Source organism: Bidens hawaiensis, unplaced genomic scaffold (genome assembly GCF_021521415.1).
Source record: "Bidens hawaiensis isolate Kalapana, Puna unplaced genomic scaffold, B.hawaiensis_p1.1 tig00024818_1, whole genome shotgun sequence".
Taxonomy (NCBI): domain Eukaryota; kingdom Viridiplantae; phylum Streptophyta; class Magnoliopsida; order Asterales; family Asteraceae; genus Bidens; species Bidens hawaiensis.
Genome location: NW_027493929.1, coordinates 142,361 through 166,971, shown reverse-complemented (window position 1 = coordinate 166,971; position 24,611 = coordinate 142,361). Strand labels below are relative to the sequence as shown.

At 35.3% G+C, this 24,611-nt stretch overlaps 3 protein-coding genes and 1 pseudogene across 4 annotated transcripts; 1 reads left to right on the top strand and 3 right to left on the bottom strand.

Annotated features, from left to right (window-relative positions):
• Positions 1–1,692: 1,692 nt before the first annotated feature.
• Positions 1,693–4,793, bottom strand: LOC143570036 (V-type proton ATPase subunit B 2). Its single transcript, XM_077055796.1, has 15 exons — positions 4,738–4,793; positions 4,382–4,458; positions 4,258–4,313; positions 4,082–4,180; positions 3,947–4,006; positions 3,766–3,877; positions 3,476–3,684; positions 3,275–3,406; positions 3,048–3,185; positions 2,809–2,959; positions 2,645–2,727; positions 2,526–2,573; positions 2,389–2,442; positions 2,234–2,317; positions 1,693–2,140 (listed from the first exon to the last, which is right to left on the bottom strand). Exons 2-15 carry the CDS (start codon positions 4,410–4,412, stop codon positions 1,955–1,957), a joined length of 1,443 nt encoding a protein of 480 aa, XP_076911911.1. The 5' UTR covers positions 4,413–4,458; positions 4,738–4,793; the 3' UTR covers positions 1,693–1,954.
• Positions 4,794–5,953: 1,160 nt separating this feature from the next.
• LOC143570037 (aspartic proteinase Asp1-like) lies at positions 5,954–8,380 on the top strand. Its single transcript, XM_077055797.1, has 9 exons — positions 5,954–6,266; positions 6,504–6,621; positions 6,718–6,944; positions 7,022–7,255; positions 7,329–7,467; positions 7,543–7,737; positions 7,815–7,887; positions 7,957–8,044; positions 8,143–8,380. The coding sequence occupies exons 1-9, from the start codon at positions 6,085–6,087 to the stop codon at positions 8,225–8,227; spliced, it is 1,341 nt and encodes a 446-aa protein (XP_076911912.1). The 5' UTR covers positions 5,954–6,084; the 3' UTR covers positions 8,228–8,380.
• On the bottom strand, positions 8,272–14,217 carry LOC143570034 (kinesin-like protein KIN-7E, chloroplastic; annotated as a pseudogene). The gene is made up of 24 exons (XR_013141845.1): positions 13,783–14,217; positions 13,596–13,693; positions 13,386–13,475; positions 13,087–13,139; positions 12,817–12,882; positions 12,644–12,697; positions 12,479–12,538; positions 12,311–12,389; positions 12,178–12,245; positions 11,973–12,032; positions 11,784–11,888; positions 11,570–11,674; positions 11,378–11,485; positions 11,152–11,298; positions 10,872–11,054; positions 10,627–10,782; positions 10,321–10,560; positions 10,092–10,232; positions 9,882–10,007; positions 9,753–9,803; positions 9,401–9,679; positions 8,711–9,322; positions 8,535–8,624; positions 8,272–8,437 (listed from the first exon to the last, which is right to left on the bottom strand). The product of XR_013141845.1 is annotated as a kinesin-like protein KIN-7E, chloroplastic (transcript).
• A 4,103-nt stretch (positions 14,218–18,320) lies between these two features.
• Positions 18,321–20,350, bottom strand: LOC143570033 (pentatricopeptide repeat-containing protein At4g16835, mitochondrial-like). The gene has a single exon (XM_077055795.1). The coding sequence runs from the start codon at positions 20,348–20,350 to the stop codon at positions 18,470–18,472; it is 1,881 nt and encodes a 626-aa protein (XP_076911910.1). The 3' UTR covers positions 18,321–18,469.
• Positions 20,351–24,611: the final 4,261 nt, after the last annotated feature.

The following is a 24,611-nucleotide window of genomic DNA, read 5'->3' as shown; positions in this document are numbered from 1 at the left end:
ATCAATACAGAGAACAAACGGGTAATAAGCTGCACCGCAAGCCCGATTATCCAAAACAATATACCCCTTTTTTTCAAACTATATATTCAACAATTTTTGTTTTTAATTTACTTTTTTCTTAAACCTTGTCTAATAATGTTTCATTCTAGCAGTGGCGGAACAAAAAGTTCTACACTGGGGGCCGTGACAGAAATTTATAAGTTATAGACGGGATTGTAATAATTTTTTTTTCATTCCTCATTTTACAAATATGTTTTTTAGTTAAAATTATTTTAAGTCTTGGTTAACGATTTGTTGCTAAACTTGGGTCAAGAAATTCTACTTAGTGTATTCAAATTTCCGGCTTATTATGAGGTTGCATAAGAATCAGTTTGCGATCAAAGTATAGATTTCTTTCTTTCATGTGCGAAAAATGTTACGAAAATGTATGTTGGCGGTAAAGCAGATATTGCAATTGCTAAAAGTGGTCATAACAATTTCGGTATGTTTAGATAAATAGATATCTTATTAATACAGTCTGAAATTTGTGGTTCGATAATGAAAAAGCACATGCAGATGAGATTGAAACTTTGTAAAACTGAAATAATAAGTTTCGGAAGTTAAGGTGTTGTATAACCTAGACGTACACTTGTAAAAATGTTGTCACCAAATACAAATCACTAGGCATAAAACATAAAGGTTGGTGCTTGCAATGTACCTACGTATATTTACTCAGTGTCTCAATTGTATTCACTTATATAGTTATGTGTCATAGCATTTAACTAAAATATACAACATGAACCTCAAAAACTAAATGTTTCTTTGATAAATCTTTGAATGAAACATCACATAGGTTAGCAACAATCATACCCAGTAAAATCCCATCAATAACACAATTATTATCAGGGTTTGGAGATGATGGGATGTAGGCAAACCATACATCAGTTACTCTATAATGCTTACATAATAAGACCAAACGTGGTGGGGCGTTGTGGTGTGGGAAAAGGCCCCAAAACGCCTAGGTACACCGCCCCCGGGGAGCTTTGGGGTATTTTGGCTTCAAAGCGTTTTGTACAAAACGCCCTGATGGAGAAAAAGGTGGGACCAAGATCTAGCCAATGGAGAAGAAGATGGAGGATGTTCACTCTCCACCACTACTCATTGTCTAAGTCATTACTAATTAAATACTGGCCACTCATATTATCTTGGTAAAATGCTTAATGAATAAATTATTAGAATCAAAAGGGCAAACTTAATGACAAATGGTACTTCATGCACTTAGTCACTTAAATTGCTATTTACTTGTATATGCTTAGGTTGCGTGTTGTGGAGGGTTTATACCGCCCTTGACGTCATGCAAGAGATGAGGGTTTAAAACTCTTCTCATAAAACCTCGTTGTGGTTTAAAGCTCCTTTACCATAATATATATTTGTGTATGTATGTGTTTCGTTTATTCCGTAGCGTAATAAACATAACCGAATAAATGTTTTTTAGTATTTTAATTTTTTACATGCTAATGTATTTATTTCTACAAATTTAGTTTTTTGGTGTAGTTATGATACCAATCGAAACCATATCAGTGCACCGCTACAATACGACAGCTACATGAACATTCAGGTTCAACATGCCCGACAGGTTGAACACTAGTTCACTATAATAATGAATGGCATGAATATAAAAACAAGTAACGACCATGACCTCATATTATAATTCAACCATAAATATGCATACAGAGGATCAAAGTCTTAAAACATCCCAAATTCTAAAAGCCAGCCACCTGGTTCACAAAACACAAAATCTCGGGCCAAAACGTCTTGCCAGTCAGGCTGGTTTGGTTCTATACCAAATAAATACCCTAACCGCCTCTTATAGAAAAGAACACTTGGGCTTCAACAAATTCAAACAGAAACATAACAAACCCTTATTACAATAGAAGCATAAACCAGATTATGATACAAAACCTTTCTTCCTTTTTTAATTGGTTGCCTCGCGACTGTAGAATGCATCTAGGGTTTTGGCAGGAATACGGTGAAGAAGCTCACGTGGGAATATCCTCAGAAGTGTCCATGCTAAATCAAGTGACTGGAAGATGTTTCGAGTGTCATATGCACCTTGTGCCACAAATTTCCTCTCAAACTTGTCCAAAAACTCCAAATATAGCTGTCATATTTATACAATAAAATATCACTAACATATGTTTATTGATTATCTAATTAAATGTGTTGTGTGTGTGTGTGAGAGAGAGAGAGAGACCAAATCCTCAGAAGACAGAGCCTCTTCTCCAACCACTGCTTTCATGGCCTGGACATCTTTCCCAATAGCATAATTTGCATACAGCTGAAAATATAAAAGTATTGGTGACGTAAGTGTATGTTTGATGACATGTTGGGGCAATTAGGTAATTTTACCTGGTTGGACACATCAGAATGATCTCTGCGAGTCATCCCCTCACCAATAGCACTCTACAATAATAAACATTCATGATTAACATCTTAATACCATAAACATGAAGCCATGTAAACTTCAAGCAGAGTTTAAGGTTTACCTTCATCAATCGCGATAGTGACGGAAGCACATTAATCGGAGGGTAAATCTGTAAATTTCCATAACACAAACAGGTAAATCCACTATTAAACAAGCTGAAATTGTGGACTAGGATCTCACCTGTCTGTTATGGAGCTGTCTGTCAATGTATATCTGTCCCTCCGTAATGTAACCCGTGAGATCCGGAGTGGGATGTGTAATATCTGTAATGATCATAAAGTTTAGAGAAACTTATAAAAGTGAAAAAGAAAACAAGGGTAAAAAGCAATTAGCGCGGTGTTGACCATCATTAGGCATAGTCAGAATTGGGATCTGTGTGATGGACCCTTTTCGGCCCTCAATTCGCCCTGCCCGTTCATATATTGTTGCCAGATCTGTATACATGTACCCAGGATATCCACGCCTACCTGGCACTTCCTCTCTAGCAGCAGATACCTGAAATATGTGTCATATGGCATATGGGCACAGGTCAAAATGGTTTTTAACAGGTCAAACACTACTGGGTCAAAGTTTTATATTCTACCTCTCTAAGGGCATCAGCATAGGAACTCATATCAGTTAAGATAACAAGAACATGTTTCCCGCATTCATATGCCAAATATTCAGCTGTGGTCAGAGCAATACGAGGAGTGATGATGCGTTCAATTGTAGGATCATTGGCCTATAACACAAGTAGTAATATCTTTAAAAGGTAATCCAGCATTCCAACAAAAACTTTAAAACAATAATTAACAAACACGAGGGACTCACAAGGTTAAGAAAAAGAGTCACTCGCTCCATCGACCCATTTTCCTCAAAATCACGTTTGAAAAACTGGGCGGTTTCCATGTTCACTCCCATAGCTGCAAACACAATGGCAAAATTGTCCTCTTCACTCCCACCCTGCAAAAACAAGTAATTAACAACGTTTAAAACATCAGATAATATGATATACAGTATCAAAAATATTACCTCAAGTAAGTTGTCTGTTTTCTCCAACCGTTTCACCAAACCAGCTTGGCGACAGATCTGTGCAGCTATTTCATTATGGGGAAGACCAGCAGCAGAAAACAGAGGAATCTTTTGTCCTCTAGCAATTGAATTCATGACATCAATTGTTGAGATACCGGTTTGTATCATTTCTTCAGGATATGTTCTTTCACTAGGGTTAATAGAACTTCCTGAAACAATAAAACCAGTGATACATACATACATACATATATAACATGTAAAGTTCACATTTTTAAATGTTGATAAGCTACCAGAAATATCCAGGTAAGCCTCTGGCAAAATAGGAGGACCGTTATCAATTGGCTTCCCAGAACCGTTAAATATGCGTCCAAGCATATCCATAGACACAGGAGTTTTCAAAACCTAAGCATCCAAATGAATTATGAAGTGTAAAAGATATATAAAAAAGACACTATAACGAAACTCACGTACCTCCCCTGTGAACTGAACAGTGGTGAACTTATTGTCAATTCCTGACGTTCCTTCGAAAACCTGGTCAAAAGTTACATGTATAAGCCATGCACATACAAAATGTGAGCGTATTATATTGTATAATAACATGATTACCTGAACAACAGCTTTCTCTCCATCAACCTCCAAGACTTGACCACGTCTCGTTGTTCCGTCACCTAAGCGAATGTTAACAATTTCTTGATACTTTGGTCCCTGTCATGATAGATAGAAGATTAAACCTGTTACTTGATGATGTGTCATGTTTAACGATTATAACAACCGAAACTAACCTTGACTTTATCAAGGATGACCAGAGGTCCAGCCACTCCAGAAACAGTTCTATACTCTGTGTAAACATCAAATTAATAAAAAAATATAATATATTTTATACATGAAAATAATGATAATAATTACCCATTCCAATCTCAAGTGATCCTTCATCCATGGTGTTATTGTTCTGTTCAACTCCCGTGTTCAATTATAAGACCAACCTAAAACAACGATTGATGATGAAATTAGGGCTCACAACTTACAAAAATGAAAACAATACACGATTTGCAGAAAGAAAAGAGTGGGATCTATCTACTGTACACGTGTGTTATTTGAACTTCATATATATAAATTAAACAAAACAGAAGGGTTAATATGAAGCTTTAGGATGATAAATAACATGTAAATTGTCAAAGGCCTAACTGAACACGGATCAATTTGATAGGATGATGATGATGGTTACGAAATTAAAGACGAATAAGATACGAAATTGGAGCAACAGACTCACCTGTTGGTAGATCCGATTGATTGATTGTTGGATCAAAGAGTGATGATGATGATGATGATGATGAATCTATTTTTATTATTTTCTTTCTGTTTGATTTTGATTTTGGATCCTAAGGAAAATAAATACTTCTTTTTGTTGTATTGTTGGCACGTAATATAATCATGTATAGGCAGGGCTATATGCATACAGACTGAGCAGCGTCTTTTTTTTATTCTTTCTTTAAAGTTTTTTCGCATCAACAAATAGTTTACTAACACCTAAGTAAAGGAAATTGTTGTTCGTGTTTAATAGTTAAGAAAATAAACTTGTTTATGTACGAACTTTTATTCATGTCCATTCAGTTAATCAAATGAAATTTGTTGTTCTTGTTGTTCAATTATAACGCTAACACAAATTTTGGCAATAACTTTTGTCATTAAAAAAATCATTAAACACCCCCCCCCCCGGCGTGGGGGGGGGGGGAGGGGAGAGCCAAATGCCTACAACTAACTTATTATAGCTACGACTTTCCACTTACTAACTCTATGGGTTGAACCATTTTCTCAAACGAAACAACAATCTGAGCAAACAGACAAAACAATTAAAACAAGATCTAGGCATGTTAATACTTAAAAGCTAACCTCAAGTTGAATTTAAATAAAAATTAGACTATATTGTAACTCGTTTAATAAACAAACCCGATTACCTTTAATCCTGTTTTATAACAAAACTTTAAAAAATAAAAATCATATTTGTATTTGCATTTATATTTGTCTAGATTCAATCTCTCAACTCATTTGACTTAATAGAACTAAATCTTCTATAGCTGAGTTAAATCACTCATTTGATTATATGACTCACTCAAATGAAGAAAACGATTATTGTTGGAAAAGTATCTCAAGTCATGTTTAAATATAAGATCATAAAGATCTTAATCTTTAATCATTACCCTGTATTATCGAACTAAATGCCAACCGCTATAATGTTACAACTCCAAAATTTGTTAATGTATTTTTTAAAATATTAAGTTTTACGATTTAAAAGGTGATTGGAGACCAATTTATTATACGTTTGCCATGTAAACACTATATTATTATATTTTAAATAAATAAAGGAAAAATCAAAATGGAAAAAGTAAACCAAAGCTAGCAGCTCACCAAACTGTAACCATGTAATGATTCATATGATCCAAGATAAAATATACTGTTATGGTAAAAACAGTCTTGAGTTCAGTTCAGACATGTACGGAGGAAACACACCAACACCAAGTCAACGTCTTCTTCTCTCACTAACACAAACTCATCCATCCTCTATATAACTTTTGAGAACTCAATTACTCATAATTCATTAATCACTCAACATGCATTCAAGATTCAACTTCATCATCATATTTATATTCATACCCTTCTGTTACTTATTAACATCATTCCAAACATGTTATTCAGACTCAGTTCACCCCAACTCCGCCGTCAACTCTACTTCCGGCCACCGATCATCCTCCTCCATCGCCTTTCAAGTCACCGGAAATGTTTATCCCACTGGGTATTTTTTTTTTCTTTTATCTAGTATTTAATTTATATGGGCTAGCTTGTTTGATTATTATTATTTCTTATTTAACTCTAGGACCTTTATTATAACATGTTATTTTGAGACAAAAATTTTGGTACAACTTGTAGAAGTAGGTAGAGTGTTGTGAATTATGGAAATTATTATTATTATTATTATTATTATTATTATTATTATTGTGAATAAAGGGATGAGTTGTAATTGTATATGCAGGTATTATTATGTGACAGTTAATATAGGGAATCCACCAAAACCATATTGGTTAGACCTCGATACCGGTAGTGATCTCACTTGGCTTCAGTGTGATGTTCCTTGCACCAAATGCTTCCCGGTAACTCCTCTTTCATTATTATTCGTGGTGATTCACATGATGTGTGTGTATATATATATAGCATTTGAAACAACAATGGTTTTAATATGTTTGTAGGCTCCTCACAAGCCTTATAAGCCTAACAAAAACCTTGTGACATGCATAGACCCACTATGTGCGTCTGTTAATGGACCAGAAACACTCGAATGCGAGTCTCCAAGCGATCAATGTGACTATGAAGTTCAGTATGCCGATCACGGTTCGTCTCTTGGTCTTTTGGTCAAAGACTGGTTCCCCTTACAATACTCCAATGGAACAGTAGTCAAACCTCGTCTTGCATTCGGGTCAACGCCTTTTTCTTTTATTTTTGCAATCTGTTATTCAATGCATGGCTCATGGCGTCTTAGTTTCATATGTTCAGATGTGGTTACAATCAAGAAGTAGAAGGCCCAATGGACCCACCTTACACAGATGGAGTTCTTGGTCTCGGGTTAGGTAAAGCAAGCATCTTGCACCAATTAAACGAACTTGGTGTCACTAAAAATGTTGTGGCTCATTGTCTTGGTGCGCAAGGAGACGGTCACTTGTTTTTCGGTGATGAGTTTGTCCCTTCTTCAGGAGTCATTTGGTCACCAATGTCAACAACCAAAATATTGTAAGATTCCTTTTCCTTTCCATTTTTGTTTTAAAGATTGTAAACTGTCGACAAACTTATGAGCTTTTTACAGAAACCACTACTACTTAGGAACCGCTGAGCTATATGTTGGTGGAAAAACAAGCGGAAAAAAAGGTCTCCCTATAGTGTTTGATAGTGGAAGCACCTACACTTACTTTTGTGAAGAAGCTTATAAAGCTCTACTATCTATGGTGGGATAAATTATAAATATGATATTATACAAGTTTTCAGGCTACATATATGAAATTGATCGTTCATGGTTGCAGCTTTTGAATGACATTAAAGGAAAGCAGATTGAGAATGCAAATGAAGATACAACTCTCCCGGTATGTTGGAAAGGATCAAAACCGTTTAAGTCTGTTCAAGATGTCAAAAACTTATTCAAGCCAATAATGTTGAGTTTTGCAAAATCAAAGAAAGTTCGGTTTCAGATGGACCTCGATGCATATCTCATCATTAGTGTAAGAAGCCATCAGAAATCTAAAACAATTCCCCTTTTTTTCACAATGTTGGTTAACATTTGCATATGTTGATGCAGAAATACGGTAACGCTTGCCTTGGGATTTTGAATGGTTCAGAAGTCGGCATTGAAAGTGTTAATCTAATCGGAGGTACATATCATTTCATTTATCGGTGTATATATGCATTATAAAGTTGCTTATTTTACGTGGTACTTACAGACGTATCATTTTATGATAAACTCATCATCTATGATAATGAGAAGCAACGAATAGGATGGGCTCCAGCAAACTGCAACAAACTCCCAAAGTCCAAGTCTTTCTTTTTTTTTTAGTTATTTAACCAATAAACAATATAGATTTTTTACAATTTTATTACAGCAAGAACTTTTTGTTGTTTATATACAGCATACATTATAATGGAGCTCAAGATCACAGAGGACGTTGCAAGTCTGATGAATCCAACCTGAAGATCTTACAAGCCTATGCATAGTAACTTGAGAAAAGATTGATAAATAAAAAGGTTCCAGACTCGGATGTAGAAAATGCAAGAAATAATTATTATAGAGTGCCAATAAGTACATAATATTCAGTTGTTACAAGGTGTAACTTTTAGTAGTGACAATTTTTTAAAATAAATACATCTATTACAAATACCCTTCTGCAGTTAGCTAAACATATAGCACCCTCACCTGTATGATGCCTGCGTAATCAACAACCAACATAAGCAAATTGTTAGTAAAAATATACACACGCACGAGCGCACGCGCATATACATAAAGTGTCATGTCGATCTCTACCTTTGCATGACAGATCTTAGTTATTGCCTCAACATTAAGGTTTTGGAGCTCCTCTAGTGAATTAATGTCCAAATCAGCAATATCATCACCCTAACAATACAAATACAATATTAGGTAACTATATATAACAGATACTCCCATGAAGAAAATGTGCATTAATAAAAGAAAACGAGTACCTTCAATCTTGAAACATAACGTTCCAGTTCCTCTCACCTTTCTTTTTCTTTCTCATACAATAATCTTACCTCATTAACCGACTGTGTCTCATCATCTTCCACAAAAACTTCATTGCATCGTACAATTGTGGTTTTATCAGTTAAAATATCCTCTGAACCAGCAGAAGAGTTCTTTAGCTTTGCAAAAAGGGCCCACATGTTTGCCAGCTCTGCTTCCAAATCCCCCTCATGTCTCTTTGCAGCATCGAGTCTTTTTCTCAACTCACTTTCCAACCTATCTCTTTCAGAAAGTGCACCAACCAAAAAAGCTTCTCGTTGGTGTCGGGCATTGAGCTCTTTCTGCAACTCTTCTACAATCAAACCGTCTTCTTGTTTACATAAGTTAGACTTGGAGGATTCTTTTGCAACCGTCAGCTCAGCGTTGAGTTTGGCCTTTTGGTAAGAAAGTTTTGTTACTTCTGCAGCTAAGTTTCTAAGCTCAACTGCGGCAGCCGCAGCCAGCTCTTTTGCATATGAACCTTCATCAGCCAATTTTTGACTGCATATCATAAGCCCATCTTTTTCTTCAGCTATTTGAGCCTTCTCTTTCTTCAATGTCTCTATCTCTGCCGCCTGAGTCAACTCAGTTTGCAACATAATCAGTAAAAACTGATACAAATAATGAAAAATGTGAAAAGGGTTTTAACTAACCTGCATTAGAAGCTTAGAGTTTAGAAATGTATCATCGCTACTGCTATTGGAGTCTTCTTGTGAGAATACTTTATTTAAACTCATAACACTGGTTGGTGTGCTTTCATTGGTGTATTTTTCTTCATATACATATTTTTTTTGTCGAGGGCTCGAATTGTTGTCTGCTGTTAGAGATTCCAGTTGTTGCCTTAATAAAAGAATGGTTTGTTGCATTTCAGCATTCTCAGATACCTTCACTTGTAGCTGGTCTTGTAGAACTCTGTTATCTGCTGTTTTTATCTTTCAACAGAAACTATAATAAGTGAGTTATTATTCAATAACACCATATTGTTGTATAAAGGATAGAACCTACCTCAAGTTCAAATGTTTTCTCATTTAGTTGAGTAATAAGCTTGGAAGGAACCTAAAATGCATGTGCAGTAAGGTGATAAATACATATGGTAACACAATGGAACCAATTGCTATTTAAATCATATGTTACCTGAGATGTCTCAAAGCCTTTTATGTTATGTGGATTCATTTCAACAGAACTGATCATTCGTTGCTCCAATAGGCGTATCTGAGATTTCTTCCCTTTAATCTCATATTTTAGTTTCTGTATTTGTTCCTAAGGAAAAATACAAAGTCAACCTACCATTTGACTGAAAAACTTTAAATTTAAGGTGAAACACATGGATTTAAAATAGGTAACCTGAAGTTGCAAGTCGTCAGGTCTATTAGCTGCTTGTTCTGAAAGTCTCTTCAGAGAGCTAGTGCAAAGTGCCACGTCACCGGATAACATTTTCACTTGCTCGCTGATAAGGTCCATTTGGTCGATTATAGTAGTTCCTGTCTGTAAGACACTCATTGGTAAAATCAAATTTCCAGTACTATAAGAGTAGACATAAATTTTTAGCAATAAGCAGAAAAGTTTCTCTCACCGGAGGTAAACGCTTGCTGCCAGAAGCTGCACTAAACAAGTCACCTGCTTGTGTTCTTTGCAGAAGCACATCACCACATGCCAAGTCGTCACCTTTTCTTCCAACAGAACTTCTCACTCCATCTCTCATATCACTAAACACCGCTTTACTTTTTGATGATCTGGAAGATGTAGGTGAGCCACTTGTCGAGCTTTCATGATCAGTATGTGATGATGATAAACCAGATAAATGGTCAGGCTTCTGCAAACATAACTCAAAAGATCAAAAGACAACATTATTATGCTACGTTTATCACTAAAGATATACCTTTAGTTTGAACCACCCAAGCATTCCTTTTCTTCTGTTCTTCCTGAAATCTTTTACCAGCTCATCAAGATTCGCCATATCAGACTTCTCAGAATCAATGCTTCCAGCATCATCATCAATAAAGATCCCTCGTTTTTTCTCTGGCAAGTATGCTAGCTGTTGAAAAAAATGAAAACCATAATGAATAAGAAATGTTCATAATTTACACAGCTTAATATACTCTATAAATAAGTTAATTTACATACTTCATCTTCACCAAAAGAATGTCTTCTCCGATGATCTGGATTTTCAGGTACATTTGATGCCATTGTGTTCTTCGTTGATACCAAAATTAATTTCGTCAATCTTTGAATCCTTCCCATCAAAGCTGCTTTAGCCTGTTCTTCCTCCTCTAATCTAGACTGTAGTTTGACCTGTTCACCTTCCAACTGCCACATAATACAGGTAGGGTAACTGTTTAAGATTATAAGTGCCTACTATCACAGCTTACAACTAGTTTTAAAATTAAAAAAACTTGTAACAAACCTGAAGTTTCATGTTAACCAGATCCTCCTGGTTCGGCGCCATCATACGTGAATTCTCCATCATACCACGCTTTAACTGTTGAAGCTCTTCTTTTAAGCTGGAAATTTCCCTTTGGTACTTCTTGATAAGTGATTTTTCATCAATAATCTAGGAACCAAATATCAAATTAGGTCAGACAAACTGCTAGAACCAGATGATTCTATTCAAATATCATGTTAGTAATCACCTTATTCTGAGAAGCCTTTATTTCCACATGCTTACTACGATGAGCAAACTTCAAGGTATTATGTGTTTCCTCAGTATTGCTTGATGCAGGAGTCACAGTGCATATAAGCTACATAAAAGTTTAAAAAATGTCATTGAATATGGATTTAAGAGAAAGGTTACCGAAAGAAATAAAAAATATCTTTGAACTTACAGAAACTCGTCCATGGCCACTAAGGGAAGATTGCAGCAATCGTGTAAGCTTTGAATCCCGATAAGGAATGTGTGCAGACTTACCATCTGTTAATTTAGATATCACCTGAAATTAGGCAAGCAAACACCAATGAATCGTCAGAAAAAATACAACAGCAATAAATAGTATATTATCCCGTTCTATAAAAAGTCAAGAAAGCAATAAGTGGTCTTACTGTGCCAAGAGTAAGCAAGCTTTTATTTATGTATGAGCCCTCTTTTCTCCTCACTCCAGTTGTCTCTGTTTTAGAACTTTCAGATCCTGCCAGGTCAATTAAGTGCTGCAACAAAAAGAGTGGCAGATATGAACATAATTTGATACAAATATAAAGCCCAAAAAAAAATAAAAAAATCATTTAAAATACCAGCTGTGACAAAGTTACTTCCTCCTCCAAATTCTCCCCACATGGACTGCTTTCAATCATCTGGTAGACAAATAAACAAACAGCTCATTAGATTACTATCCAGAATGCCATGTTGCCACGATGCATGATCTGAATAATGTTTATCATGTAAGTTCGCCAGTAAACTGTATACAACTAGAAAGAATTTATGAACATTTATAATTACCAGGGTAAATATCGTATGGCTACGACTGCTGAGTAGGTTAAAGTTATTTGATCCAACATGCCTATGTGCTGCAGGCATGAAAAAATAAAACTTCAGAATTATTTTAAATAAAGACAAGGAGAAATTACCATACCTTCCCCAGACGCTATTAGTGAAAGAGCATGAGCAGGTGACAGAACAACTTCCTCCTTGATTCCCTCAACATAAGTTCCCTGTCAAGTGCAGAACACATATGAGACCAACAAAAAATCTATACGCCTCAACATTAGACGAGTGATTAAAATAAGTGTGTGATATAAACCTGGCTGTCTTCTCGAATTCGTAAGTTCTGCCCTGTTGGATTAAGCAAGTCATTTATGACCTAGAGACAAGAAACACAGCAGATTCATACATTGCTATGACATGACAAATTACAAATAACTGATGCTTATGCAATTAAATATTAGGTACAAAAAAATGTGCAGACCTCATTGTAGATCTCCAGATAGGAAACACGAAGCAAAAACTCCCGTCCAGGTGTCTGATACAATACAATGTTTTTAGAGTGTATATAAGTTAAACAAACATGCCCCAACTTTACAATCAGAGTCTAAGTATCTACTAAATAGAAAAATGATTAAGTGGAGCATTAGCATATACCTCTTGTATAATTCCAAACACGTCCTTTACAGCCAAAGGTATAATGCCAGGCGACTTTTGCTCACCCTATACAAGCAATTGATTTTCATGAGTGACTACAGTTATATCTAATGTCAACCAAACACGACAAGCAACAAAAAAGGTTGAATAAATAATGTATTTTGTAAGTTAAAAATGGTATAACCACATTATTTTTTTATTTTTTTTGGTACTATCATGTCACTCATATAGAAAAAGGCAAAGCAAAAGACAGATCATATAGAGGCATACATGCATTGTATGAGTCTTCCCACTGCTAGTCACACCATATGCAAACACTGTGCCTGCATAAGAATTAATAATCAGACAAACTGTAAACAAGTACACCAATCACCGAACTCTGCATGCAAGTATTCTAATTAGAAGTTTGCTACTTGTCACATGGTCAATAGATGTCATGTGAAGGAAACACCAACAGATATGTACTTGACCTAATATAGCTCATAATTAAGAACACAAAAATGTTATAATGTAGTGTTAACATAATAGCAGATATTTCATTTAAACTAATTTAAAAAAAAAAAGATTACCATTAACTCCTTCCATGGCACCATTAACAACATGGTGAGCTGCAATATCATAAACCTGCCTAGTAGTCGTTGCCGGTCCAAAAACTCTATCTGTAATAAAAGTGCAAAACTCTCACTAACTATAATAACTACCTCAAAAAGAGATTCATGTTAACAAATCAAAATTAGGTATAGAAACTAACTAACTAACTAACTAACTAACTAACTAACCAAATCCATAGACAATAGCCGGATTAAACTCGTTCTGAATCGAATAATCTCCATCCGCAAACCACGAAACCTCATCTCCTTTGTTAATTTCCCTAGGACTGCCACCACCAAATCAAACACTTCAAATTAGATAAAAACAAATACATTTAACAGTCAATTAAAATTAAAATAAACAGGAATCACGTACTTGAGAGGACGAAGTCTGACGGTAACCGTCACACTCTCCTTAACTTTGGTTGAAACCGGACGTTGCGAGGGTTTAGTGGTCGGAATCGGAGAAATTTGTGGTTTGGATTGAGGTTTGGTACGGCGAGTGGTGTCCGGTGGCTCCGATGACTTTCTGGACCGGAAGGGTGAGATGGAGGATCTGGATGACCGGGAAGTGAAGGACATTGGTGGAGATTGACGACGAGATGACGGTGTGCCGCCCTTGGTGTTAATATTATTAATATTATTATCCCTCCAAAACAACTTTGAAATTTTCAGAGCTGGAAGTGGAACCAAACAGTGATGCCGCTTTATGATATTATTAAAACTGTTCTATTTTTGCACATATATTAAACGTTTTTTACGTTACTTTGTGGTATAAAGTTTATTCAAAAAGGAGGATGATATCATATTCTAAATTGTTCATTTCATAAGGTTTTTTATTTATAGACTTTATTAATAGTATGAATTTATTTAAAATACTGAAAACAAAAATTATAAATACGGGGTGAGTTCAATGTCACGTTGAGCTCTAGTTAGGCTTGAGTATTAAATAAGGCTTTAAGTTTTGATTAAAATATTATCCGAGCTAAAAGTTGAGCTTGATTTAAGAAAATAAAAACAAAAACCTGAAGCAGTTAGTGACATAAAGAAATTAAAGAGACGACCTCGAGCTAAAAATCAAAGAGACGAAGAAGAAGCAAAGAATTAGAACAAAGAGTAGCATAGCCGAAGACATGAATAAATCAAAAGAACTTGCAGCAATCGAAACTCGAACTATCTCCACCTTTTTCAACAACAAATGTAGTAAGTGGAAAATGCTCATTCACAATGTTTGTATGGCTGAACCACATCATGTCATCTTAGGGTCGCATCAGTAGTAACTTGTCAGAGCAATAGGAAGCTCACATCAATTTGAGCCCCGATTTGTAGTAGCTTGGTAAAAGTCTTGTCAGTTGCAACCTTTAACGGTAATTCTTATCAATAATAACACTATTGGAGAAAGCCGATTGCTTAATTAATCCCCCCCCTTCCCCTCTCTCTTAAATAACAAGATTGATAAATCATTATTTTGAGACCTAAACTATTTCCCCATAAACCTATTAAAAAATAACGTGGCGGGCCGACGACGACACAACGCTACGAATTCGGTCAACCTATTTTCTCCACGCTAAATCAACATTTGACTGACCACCAACCGTGAATTGGGTTGGTAGCACTGACTTCGAAATGCCAATGACACTAATCCAAAAACTAAATTCGTGAATGCCTAAAATAGCACTGACACATGTATGACATATCAGTAACTTCGAAATGACGGCGACACTAATCCAAAAACTAAATTCGTGAATGCCCAAATAGTACTGGCACATAATAACTTATGATCAAAGCGAGACAAATTCGATTGGTATATGTTGATTTCGTTATGGTACCGACACTAAATAAAAAAAAAATTAGTAAACACCAGAACACTCGTATAGCCTAGAATAAAAAAAACATGTGTCTATCTGGTATGTAAAACTTAGGCGTTGCATCGATGAGTCGACGTGAATCGGACTGTATCGGTTACATTCATTACAATACTGAAACTAAAATTCGTAAACACCAAAATACAACATATTAACATTAACATAATTAATAAACTAGCTAACCAATTGATACACAAATACAATGAGAAAAAGTAAGGAAACTTACGGGTCATAAGCATATACAAATTGACGACTTGGGGGGTCAACGTTTCCATACAGTTATAATATAGAGAGAAATCTTAAGAAAAAAAATAGATATAGATGTAACAAAGGTTCGAGCGTGCGTTAGGCAAAGTTTTTTTGAAAAAAAGGAACACCCATTGGCCATTAGACCATAACAACATAATTGTTTTGTATTCCAAACACTCTGAATATAAACATAGACAAGTAGCTTTCAATGTTTGTGGCACCGACAAACTGATAATTATCTATAGTATATAACGAGGCGTTGCGGCATCACTTAGGTTCTTTACAATGCCGAAACTAAATCTCCTCAAATTATTACACTTTAAAAAACCTTTAAAAATAACCTAAATTCAAAGATCTTTAAAAAAATATGATGTCACAATCCACCAAAATTAAAACAATAGATAGATAAAAGAAACATGCATATGAACAGCTAGCCAGCTAGGTGGTTCGAACCCAGGCAAAATAAACCCGGAGAGGTTAGCATAACAAACATCAACCAACTTACTATACTAACAGATTTGATTTAATGTTTAATGATGAAACTAAATTTAGTAATACAAAAAGTGTGGGTTTCTAAAAAAAAAGCTGTGGGACCAACATTTTGGTATTTATCTATATACATATGTAACGGTGCTCACTGTATGAGTTTTAACCAAACAAAATATTTAAGATAATAACGCAATCAATATAAAAGAAAAGAAAATTGAAGTCTTTTTTGTTCTTTTCAAGAAGTTGATAATTAAAATGGTTTCGGTTATCCACGCATCTTTTGACTTATCCACACACCCTTGGAATTTATACGATCGTATGGCTCTTATACAATCGTATAAGATTGCAGCTTTTGTCAGTTTCTCGCAGCCTTTGTCTGCTGTTCGGGAACATTCCATACGATAGTATGGACACTATACGATCGTATAAGTTTTTTTTTTCTTTTTTTTAACAATCGGAAACTTTCGTATGAACTTTGGGTTTGTGAGTTTTTTAAACAACCAACAATTATACGATCTTTTTTTAGGGCGTGTGAGTTTTGAGAATGGGTATAACTTTGTAGATGCATGTGTTACCGTTTATTGTATTGTGTTGTTGCGTAAAACGAGGGTAAGTACGTATGGTATCTCATATCATATTTCATGTAGCATTGATGTCCATGTATCATCACGTTTTGTTTTTAACATACACGGCTCAACTTAATGAATTTTTGGTTTTTGTTTTTTGTTTCCATACGATCGTATGGGAGTCATACTAGTCAAACTCCGTACACTGCGCTTTTTGTTGTACTTTTATTCCACACGATCGTATAACTCCTATACGATCTATATGTATATAGGGTGGTCAACTGTAAGTAGAAAAAAAGCAAGTACGTAATATTAATATTTCTTGTTTATTGGAGTACTTTAAACTTAAATTTGAGTCATTGAAAAAATCAAACAAGTATAAGGATATATTCAAACACCACTTGGTATTATCGTTGCTAAAAAGTCCGATCACCAAAAGTTTGTAGTCATAGGTCCAACTGTCATTGTTTATTTTGTTGTGTACATTCAAATGCATCATTTCATCCGTCTAAGCTAGTTTGCATGTGTGTGTTTGTTGTTTATTTGGAGTTGATAAACAAAATTCTTTCAAGACCCAATGGAGGGTGATATGTTACACCGCAGAAAAGAGAAAAGAGCGGTAGTGTTCGGGCTATAATTTGTTTTCTTTTTTTTTTGTATTTTTTTTAAATAAAAGGGCTATTTTATTCGTTTCATATAAATTAAAGAGAAATTTTACCGGTTAATGTCAAAGACCAAACGTGTTACAGGTTAACAAACGGTGATGACCAAACTCGTAATTTTCAATATGTTGAGACTAAAACAGTAGTCTAATCTCTTTTACCGAAGTAACCATCCATGTGTGTGTGTTTAATCATAGTGAAACTAATAGACCTAACAAATTGGGCAGGTGGGGTCAGAATGAGTTCGGGTTGAGACGGGGCATTAAAGAAATGGTTATTTTGGTTTAGGTCAGAATGGGTTGTGACAAAACCGAAACAGGCCATTTTGAAAAATCACTCAAAAAGCAAAAGCTTTTATCATAGTTTTTTTAAATAAGTCTATTTGTATGCAGTTTTAACGCCTTTTTATTGAAGGTTTTTTTAACTTTTTTATTTTTTATTTTTGCAATTTTCCGGTATTTACTGTAGTTTTCACTGTAGCAGTAAATAATAAACTATATATATGAAAAAAAAAACCGCATAACAAAGGCCCTCCAACAATATTTGGACAGTCTAGAGCTTCACATTACTGATTAACACAGCCTACATATCAAACATTAAAAGTAATACAACCCTTTAATATAAATCTTTTAACAAATGACAGAGAATGTTTGCAGGTCAGATCAATCCGACTTCCGACCTATTTCGACCTGTATTAAAATGGCTCATTTCTACTAGAACCCTTTTGACACATCTAACAGCATGTAAAGTACTCAATAATAATTATTAAAAAGGATTCGTATGAACCAACCAAAAGTTACCAAAATCATATCCTGAGATGCAATTACAATCTATGACGTACCTTAAACAAGCAACAACCAAAAAAGAGTCTTTTCACTTAGAGCCACCTGTTTTGTTTTCTTTGATCCTTGATCGATTATCTAGCCTGACACACCATTTGAGGTCTTCATAAAGAACAATTTCTATATTTTACCTTCTAAGCTCACTCAAAGCCGGCTTTTAGTCCAAAACACACAGTCCCCGCTCGGCATATTCAGAATCCAACAGTATTTCAGTTCTGACCCGCCCAACAACTGTTGGTGGAATTGACTACTTCGCTTAAAGTTTTACTGTTTGGATTTCAAAACCGACTTGGAAACCACGCTGTCTGGATGTCAAACCAGCTGATTTGTTTCGATTTGGACGGTTTATGAACACTTCGCGGTAAACCACTGCAACTATGGACCTCAAGGTCACCAATAATCTCCACAAGAGCATTTTCCATCCTTAAAATGATGAAACCGCGAATTATCTCTCACAATGATTTCCCTTTCCTCTATTGCAGATATAAACTTTGTTGCCTCATGACAATCCCCACAAACCCTCAAGTTCTTGAAAATCCTAATTGGAACCCCCTTTGCCATTTTAATCAAACCATAAGCAATTGCCAGCTTCTCACTATGCCATAATAACATCTTTTTCTTAAGATCATCACCCACATCATGCAATGCAAATTCAAGAACCGGAACATAACCAGCCACCTTCATCTTCTTCTCCAGTTGGTTCAGTTTTTCATGAATCAAAACAAGTTCAGGGTGGACTCTATCACCTGATCTAAACTCATGTACAGTATTCTTTACTTCGATCCAACTATACCCTGGAAATTTAACAACTTTATTATCTTTCATTGATCTTCTAACTTTAGATACGCAGTCCCATTTCTTCATGGCTGCATAGACATTAGCAAGTTGAACATAACCACCTGCACTTGATGGGTCACATTCAAGCAAACTTCTAGCTGCATATTCAGCCACCTCTAAATTCTTGTGAACCCTACAAGCACCTAAAAGGGTCCCGTATAAAGCCGGGTGGGGCTTAAAAGGCATGGTTTTTATTAAACTTATAGCCTCAACAAACTTACCGGCTCGACCAAGAAGATCAACCATACAAGTGAAGTGATCAGGTTTTGGTTTGATTTTGTAGTCTCTCTGCATTGAATCAAAGTATTGAATCCCACGAGCGACCAATCCAGCATGGTTGCAAGCTGTTAAAACACCTATGAAAGTGATCCAATTGGGTTCAAGTCCCGATTTTTTCATGGAATCGAATAACATAAGAGCTTTATTGCCTTCACCATGTTGAGCATATCCTGAAATCATAGCATTCCATGTGACAATATCTTTATGTAAAGTTTTGTGAAACAACTTCCACGCGGTCTCCAACTCACCACACTTGCAGTACATACTGATTAAAGACGTATTCACTATGGTTTGTAAAGAAAGTGGAGATTTTTGTGTGAATTGGTGTACTTGCTTACCTAGTTTTAGTGAAGATAGATTACTACAACCGAGTAACACACTGCTAATGGTTGACGAATTCGGCTTAACCCCGGTTTCAACCATTGTTCTAAACACCTTTAAACCATCGTCAGCCCGTCCATTTTCCACATAACCCGAGACCATCGTGTTCCATGTCACAAGATTTCTCTCAGGCATTTCATAGAACAGTTTCTCAGCCAAATCAACCTTTCTAGACTTCATGTAGCCAGTCACCAAAGCAGTCCACGCAATAACACATTTCGAAGGTGCCTTCCTAAACAGCTTTTCCGCATCGATCAAATCACCCGTAGCAGCATACCCCGAAATCATAACGTTCCACGACACATTATTCCTCTCAGGCATTTCATCAAACAGTTGATAGGCTTGATCCATCATCCCATTCTGACATAAACCCGATAACATCGTGTTCCAAGACGCGGTATCTCTAACCACCATTTGGTCAAAAAAAGCCTGAGCAGCCTTAACGCCACAGTTACGGATATAACAACTCAACATTGTGTTATAAGAGACAATATCTGGTTGAGGTATTTTATCAAACAGTTGGCGGGCATCTTCAAATCTTCCTGGTGTTTTCGAATACCCAGTTAGCATTGAGTTCCATGTAACAGTAGTCTTAATTGACATGTTTTTAAACACATTGTATGCTGAATCAAGATTACCTTGACGGATATGTTCAGTGATCATCCTGTTGGATGACTTTACCACATCCAATTCGTGCCCGTAAGAATGATATGACAGTTGCAGCAGAACGGAAAACCCATGATGGGTTGTTCTAAATAGACGGCAATGGATCATGTTATCTAAACATGATGTGTTTCATATTTTAGCAACAGCCATCCATGGTTACCGTGTTTCATATTTCAGCCTTCACTGTGTTTGTGTTTTTCCTTTAAATGTTTTTTAACTAGTTAAACTCCGTTAAGACCGAAACTCAGTCAGTGTCGATTTGGTTCATTACGTTATCGATATGATTCGACGCATATTTTACATTGATTAAAAATCATAGAAACGGACATTATTGTTATCGGTACTGATGTTGTTCGGTAAGAATTTTGTGTTGCCAATTGTTAGGACAATGTCAGTTCGATTCGTCATGTTACCAATACCATCACTCCTATGGTTTACGATGCAAAAAGGGCGATGTCTTGGACTTTAAAGGTGTGACTTGTCCTAACCATGAAGACCATTTGTGTAATTAATTCTTATTTCATTATAGTTAATGCCTTGTTAAATACATAACTAAGTTTAAACTTAAGAATGGTGGTAAAACTCCCAACTAGGCGTCGACGAATCACTAGTCCTCACCTCATCATCCGACCGATGACTAGCAGTTACTACAACACTGACTTAAGAGTAGCGTTGCTTAAATAGTTTGTGGACTATAATTGTGTTGGCCTGTGTAAATACTCAAACTATAGCTTGTTGGCTATATATATGTTTGAGCTATAGGTAGCTTGCTCGTAACATGTTTGTGTCGAGTTTGAGCTATAGGTAGCTTGCTCGTAACATGTTTGTGTCGAGTTCGAGCTGTTGGTAGCTTGATCGTATACAAAATCAAGATGATTTGGCACATGGACCAATTCGGCTCAAGTAACTCATACATTGAGCTGAATTCACTAGTGAGCGATCCTAGCGAGCTTCTAAAACGAATTTGAACATTGGCTTTGGGTTCTTTAGTCAAGATTCTTGTAAGAGAAGAATTCCATAATTAATGTGTGTAATTAATATTTGTATGCCTTTTGATCTAATTCCCCATTTCCCACTGTAAGCGATTATCTGACCGCATAATCCACCCTCTTTCTCTCTTGAAGGTATCGATCCACGGACACACTTGTATGATTTTTATTACTAAATCGTTGTATTTATTTTAATCGGAAAATCATCATAGTGGTGTTTGTTTGATAAGTAAGTTTTAAAAGAAATTTAAAAGCATAATATAAAGACAATATTTTGGGTTTTTATATTTTTAAAGAGATGATCAAGGATAAATGTGCATCATCCTTTTTAACTTGGTTTAACAATTAATTAGTAAACATGTGATATGAGCTTGCTATGGTGATTAAACGTGGAAATAACACCTTATTCCTAAGCCATGCTATTCCATGATAATTAAAGAAAGAGGTATATATAACTTCATGATCTACACTAAAACATCATTTTATGTAATCAAGTAGTTTATAATAAGTATTTATAAGATAACTTACTTTAAAGATTAGACAATCCCTTAAATTATTAAGTGAATTGCCCTTGATATTTTAGTAAAAATAACCTTTGTATTGTACTTACCAATTAGGATTAGTTAAGTTGTAAATGATCAACCTTGAGTTACCAACCACACAACTCTTGGACAATTATAGAACTCATGTAATAACCATCCAAGAGTTGTTTAAAATATGTTATGTTGCACACGCACTTCACAAGTAATTAACCGATATTAGTGGAAGAACATCAACAATCCGTTTTCATAACATTGTCAATCATTCCCATTTTAAGACGATCAAGTACTACTAATACTTCATTTGGTCCATGTTCATATTAGGATTTTTTTTTCAACCAAACCCTTACAAGAATGGCAGTTCTCCGTCTTATCATCAAGCTCGGTACTTGGTGTCTCTTTAAAGTTTATTAACCAAGGCCTCACAAGAGTGACAATTCCTCGGCTTATCTTCAAGCTCGACACTTGTGGTATCTTTTAAGAGTATTTTAACATTCCTCATCAAGTGATAATTATAACATAACCTTTACTTATTATAAACTTTCACATGTTTAACCAATAGTATTAAACTTTAATTAAGATTTATTACAAATCAAGATGATAATATGAAAGTGTAGCTAACAGTAAGCATAATGTTATACATTAAAATAATACATACAAACATGATTTAGAACAATCTAACCAATTTTGATAAGTAATCTTTGATGCTAATGACTTCTTTCAAGAGTTTAGTCTCCTTGATCTTCAAAGGTTGGATAGATGTGATTATTTCCTTACTAATGGTGGTGAAAGGAGGTGGATTTAATGTTATTGAAGGTCTGTTGAATGTGGTGGATGAGCATTCAATTTATAGGCTAAGCTGGGCACTCAACACGGCTCGTGTTGAGTTGTGCACAATTGTATTGATCACTTTGTCTTATTGTATTAAATGCTCGTTGGCAGGTGGTACAGTAGGAGAGAGAAAACAACCATGTTGAGCTCTGAACACGGCCGTGGTGAGTCTAGAAGTGTCCAATTTTGTCTTTTCTCTTGTACTATCAACACGGGCGTGTTGAGGTGTCACGATGTCCATGTCGAGCTTCAGAATATTCTATTATGTCATTTCTTATTGTACTTCCAACATGGGGTGTGTTGATGTCAACATGGCATGTTGTGTCTTCTTAATTTTTGTCTTTTCTTCCATGTTCTTGACATGGTCATGCCTTGATTCACCATGGGATGTGTTGAGTCTGTTTTCACATTTTTTTTCGTTTTTCTTCATTTCAGCTTCTTTTATTTTTCAAGGTTATAGTTTCCTAAAAATAAAGATTATAAACATTAGTGACTATTTATTCTAATATAATTGTTGATATTACGATTATTTGGAGATACTTTAGTGTTGAATAGATGTATGAATTATTATACGTCAACATCCGATTTGTTTTTTCCTTGATTTGATTTGTTTATCAATTCCTTTAGTTATGATTATTTTCATGCTTAAATCTTTGTCGTTTCACGCTTTTTCCCATGATTATTTTCAATATTTCAATAGTTTTCAATTATACAAATCAAATAATTGGTTACTCCTAAAATCATATTATACAAACTATCCACATTTTATATGAAGTAACAATAATCTTACAGTATGTATACATCTTTGCATATATCTTTTTTTATGATTCTTATACTTCGCCTCATGTAGTAACAATACTTACTTTTAATTTGATAACACGCCTACACAAATTATTATTAAATTTACTGAAATATAAATTTATACACACACATATATACATGTGTTTAATTAACGTTGTCTATATTTCCACCAGTGTCGCACAGGGTAAATCCTAATGTATTGTAAATGCAATTGCATAGACAAGATCTCACTAATTATTTTTAAAAACATGTCACACCATAACTTAAAGTGGAAATGTCGGGGCTTGAGCTAATTGTTCATAGCTCTCAAGGTACTATTATGCAACATTGGAAATTTCAATATCTATTTAATAAAATTCAATTAAAACATATTATTCAAATACAATATCCAAAAACAAATAATTCACCAAGAAAAGATAAATCATAAAGCAAAATGTCTTATTTATTTCTCTATCTTGATTCTTAAGTTTTCTTTCCAATCTTGAACTAACTTCACATCACACGATGACCTGCATATGCGTTAAAAACAAAGTAGTTTTGTTAACACAAGGTTGAGTGAGAAACCCACTAGTTTAATGTACATATTGTTGGAAGTTTTAAGTGTGTGAATGAAGAAAGTGGTAAAATGTTTGTCCCACATCGGATTGGGAACAAAATAATAAGTGGTATTTAAGGTAGAGCCCTTACCACTCATTTGAATCTTTATGACATGTTTTACCACAAGTCCTACGCGCGCGCACGCGGGGAGGGGTGGGGTGCAAATTTGGGTTTCTGGACTAGAAATTCATCGAACTCGTGCGTGCCCGTGATATAATGCTAAATATTTATTTTTTCCGTGCATATTTTAATTAGTATTTTAATTGTTTTTGTTCGTTTTTAGCCAAGATTTGTATACTACTAACGTTTTTGTGTGTCGTAGGTTCCCGGGTTTGATCATGATTAAAAAGGGCGAAACGGAGATACGGAACGCGTTAGAAAGGGTCAGAACAGAGAACCGGTCAGACCGGGCCGGTCTGACCGGCCCCATGGAAAAGCACACCGCGCCGCGCGGAGGGATCCCCTATACCCGGTCGCGCGACGCCTAGGGGTCACTGATGGGTTTTTAATTCGTTTTTGCGACTAGTTGGGCCTTGTTTTGGGTATTTAAACACCTTTAACTTAAACCTGACATAACCTGGAAACCCTTGGCCGAAATTAAGAGTTCTTGGA

Excerpts from the sequence above, each read along its gene's own strand:
- LOC143570037 (XM_077055797.1), top strand. The coding sequence starts at position 6,085 with ATGCATTCAAGATTCAACTTCATCATCATATTTATATTCATACCCTTC. Across the intron at positions 7,256-7,328 it reads ATGTCAACAACCAAAATATT|AAACCACTACTACTTAGGAA; the intron begins GTAAGATTCCTT and ends AGCTTTTTACAG. Across the intron at positions 8,045-8,142 it reads AACTGCAACAAACTCCCAAA|CATACATTATAATGGAGCTC; the intron begins GTCCAAGTCTTT and ends GTTTATATACAG.
- LOC143570036 (XM_077055796.1), bottom strand. The coding sequence starts at position 4,412 with ATGGATGAAGGATCACTTGAGATTGGAATGG. Across the intron at positions 3,407-3,475 it reads AAACAGACAACTTACTTGAG|GGTGGGAGTGAAGAGGACAA; the intron begins GTAATATTTTTG and ends TTGTTTTTGCAG. Across the intron at positions 2,728-2,808 it reads TCTGACTATGCCTAATGATG|ATATTACACATCCCACTCCG; the intron begins GTCAACACCGCG and ends TGATCATTACAG.
- LOC143570033 (XM_077055795.1), bottom strand. The coding sequence starts at position 20,350 with ATGATCCATTGCCGTCTATTTAGAACAACCCATCATGGGTTTTCCGTT.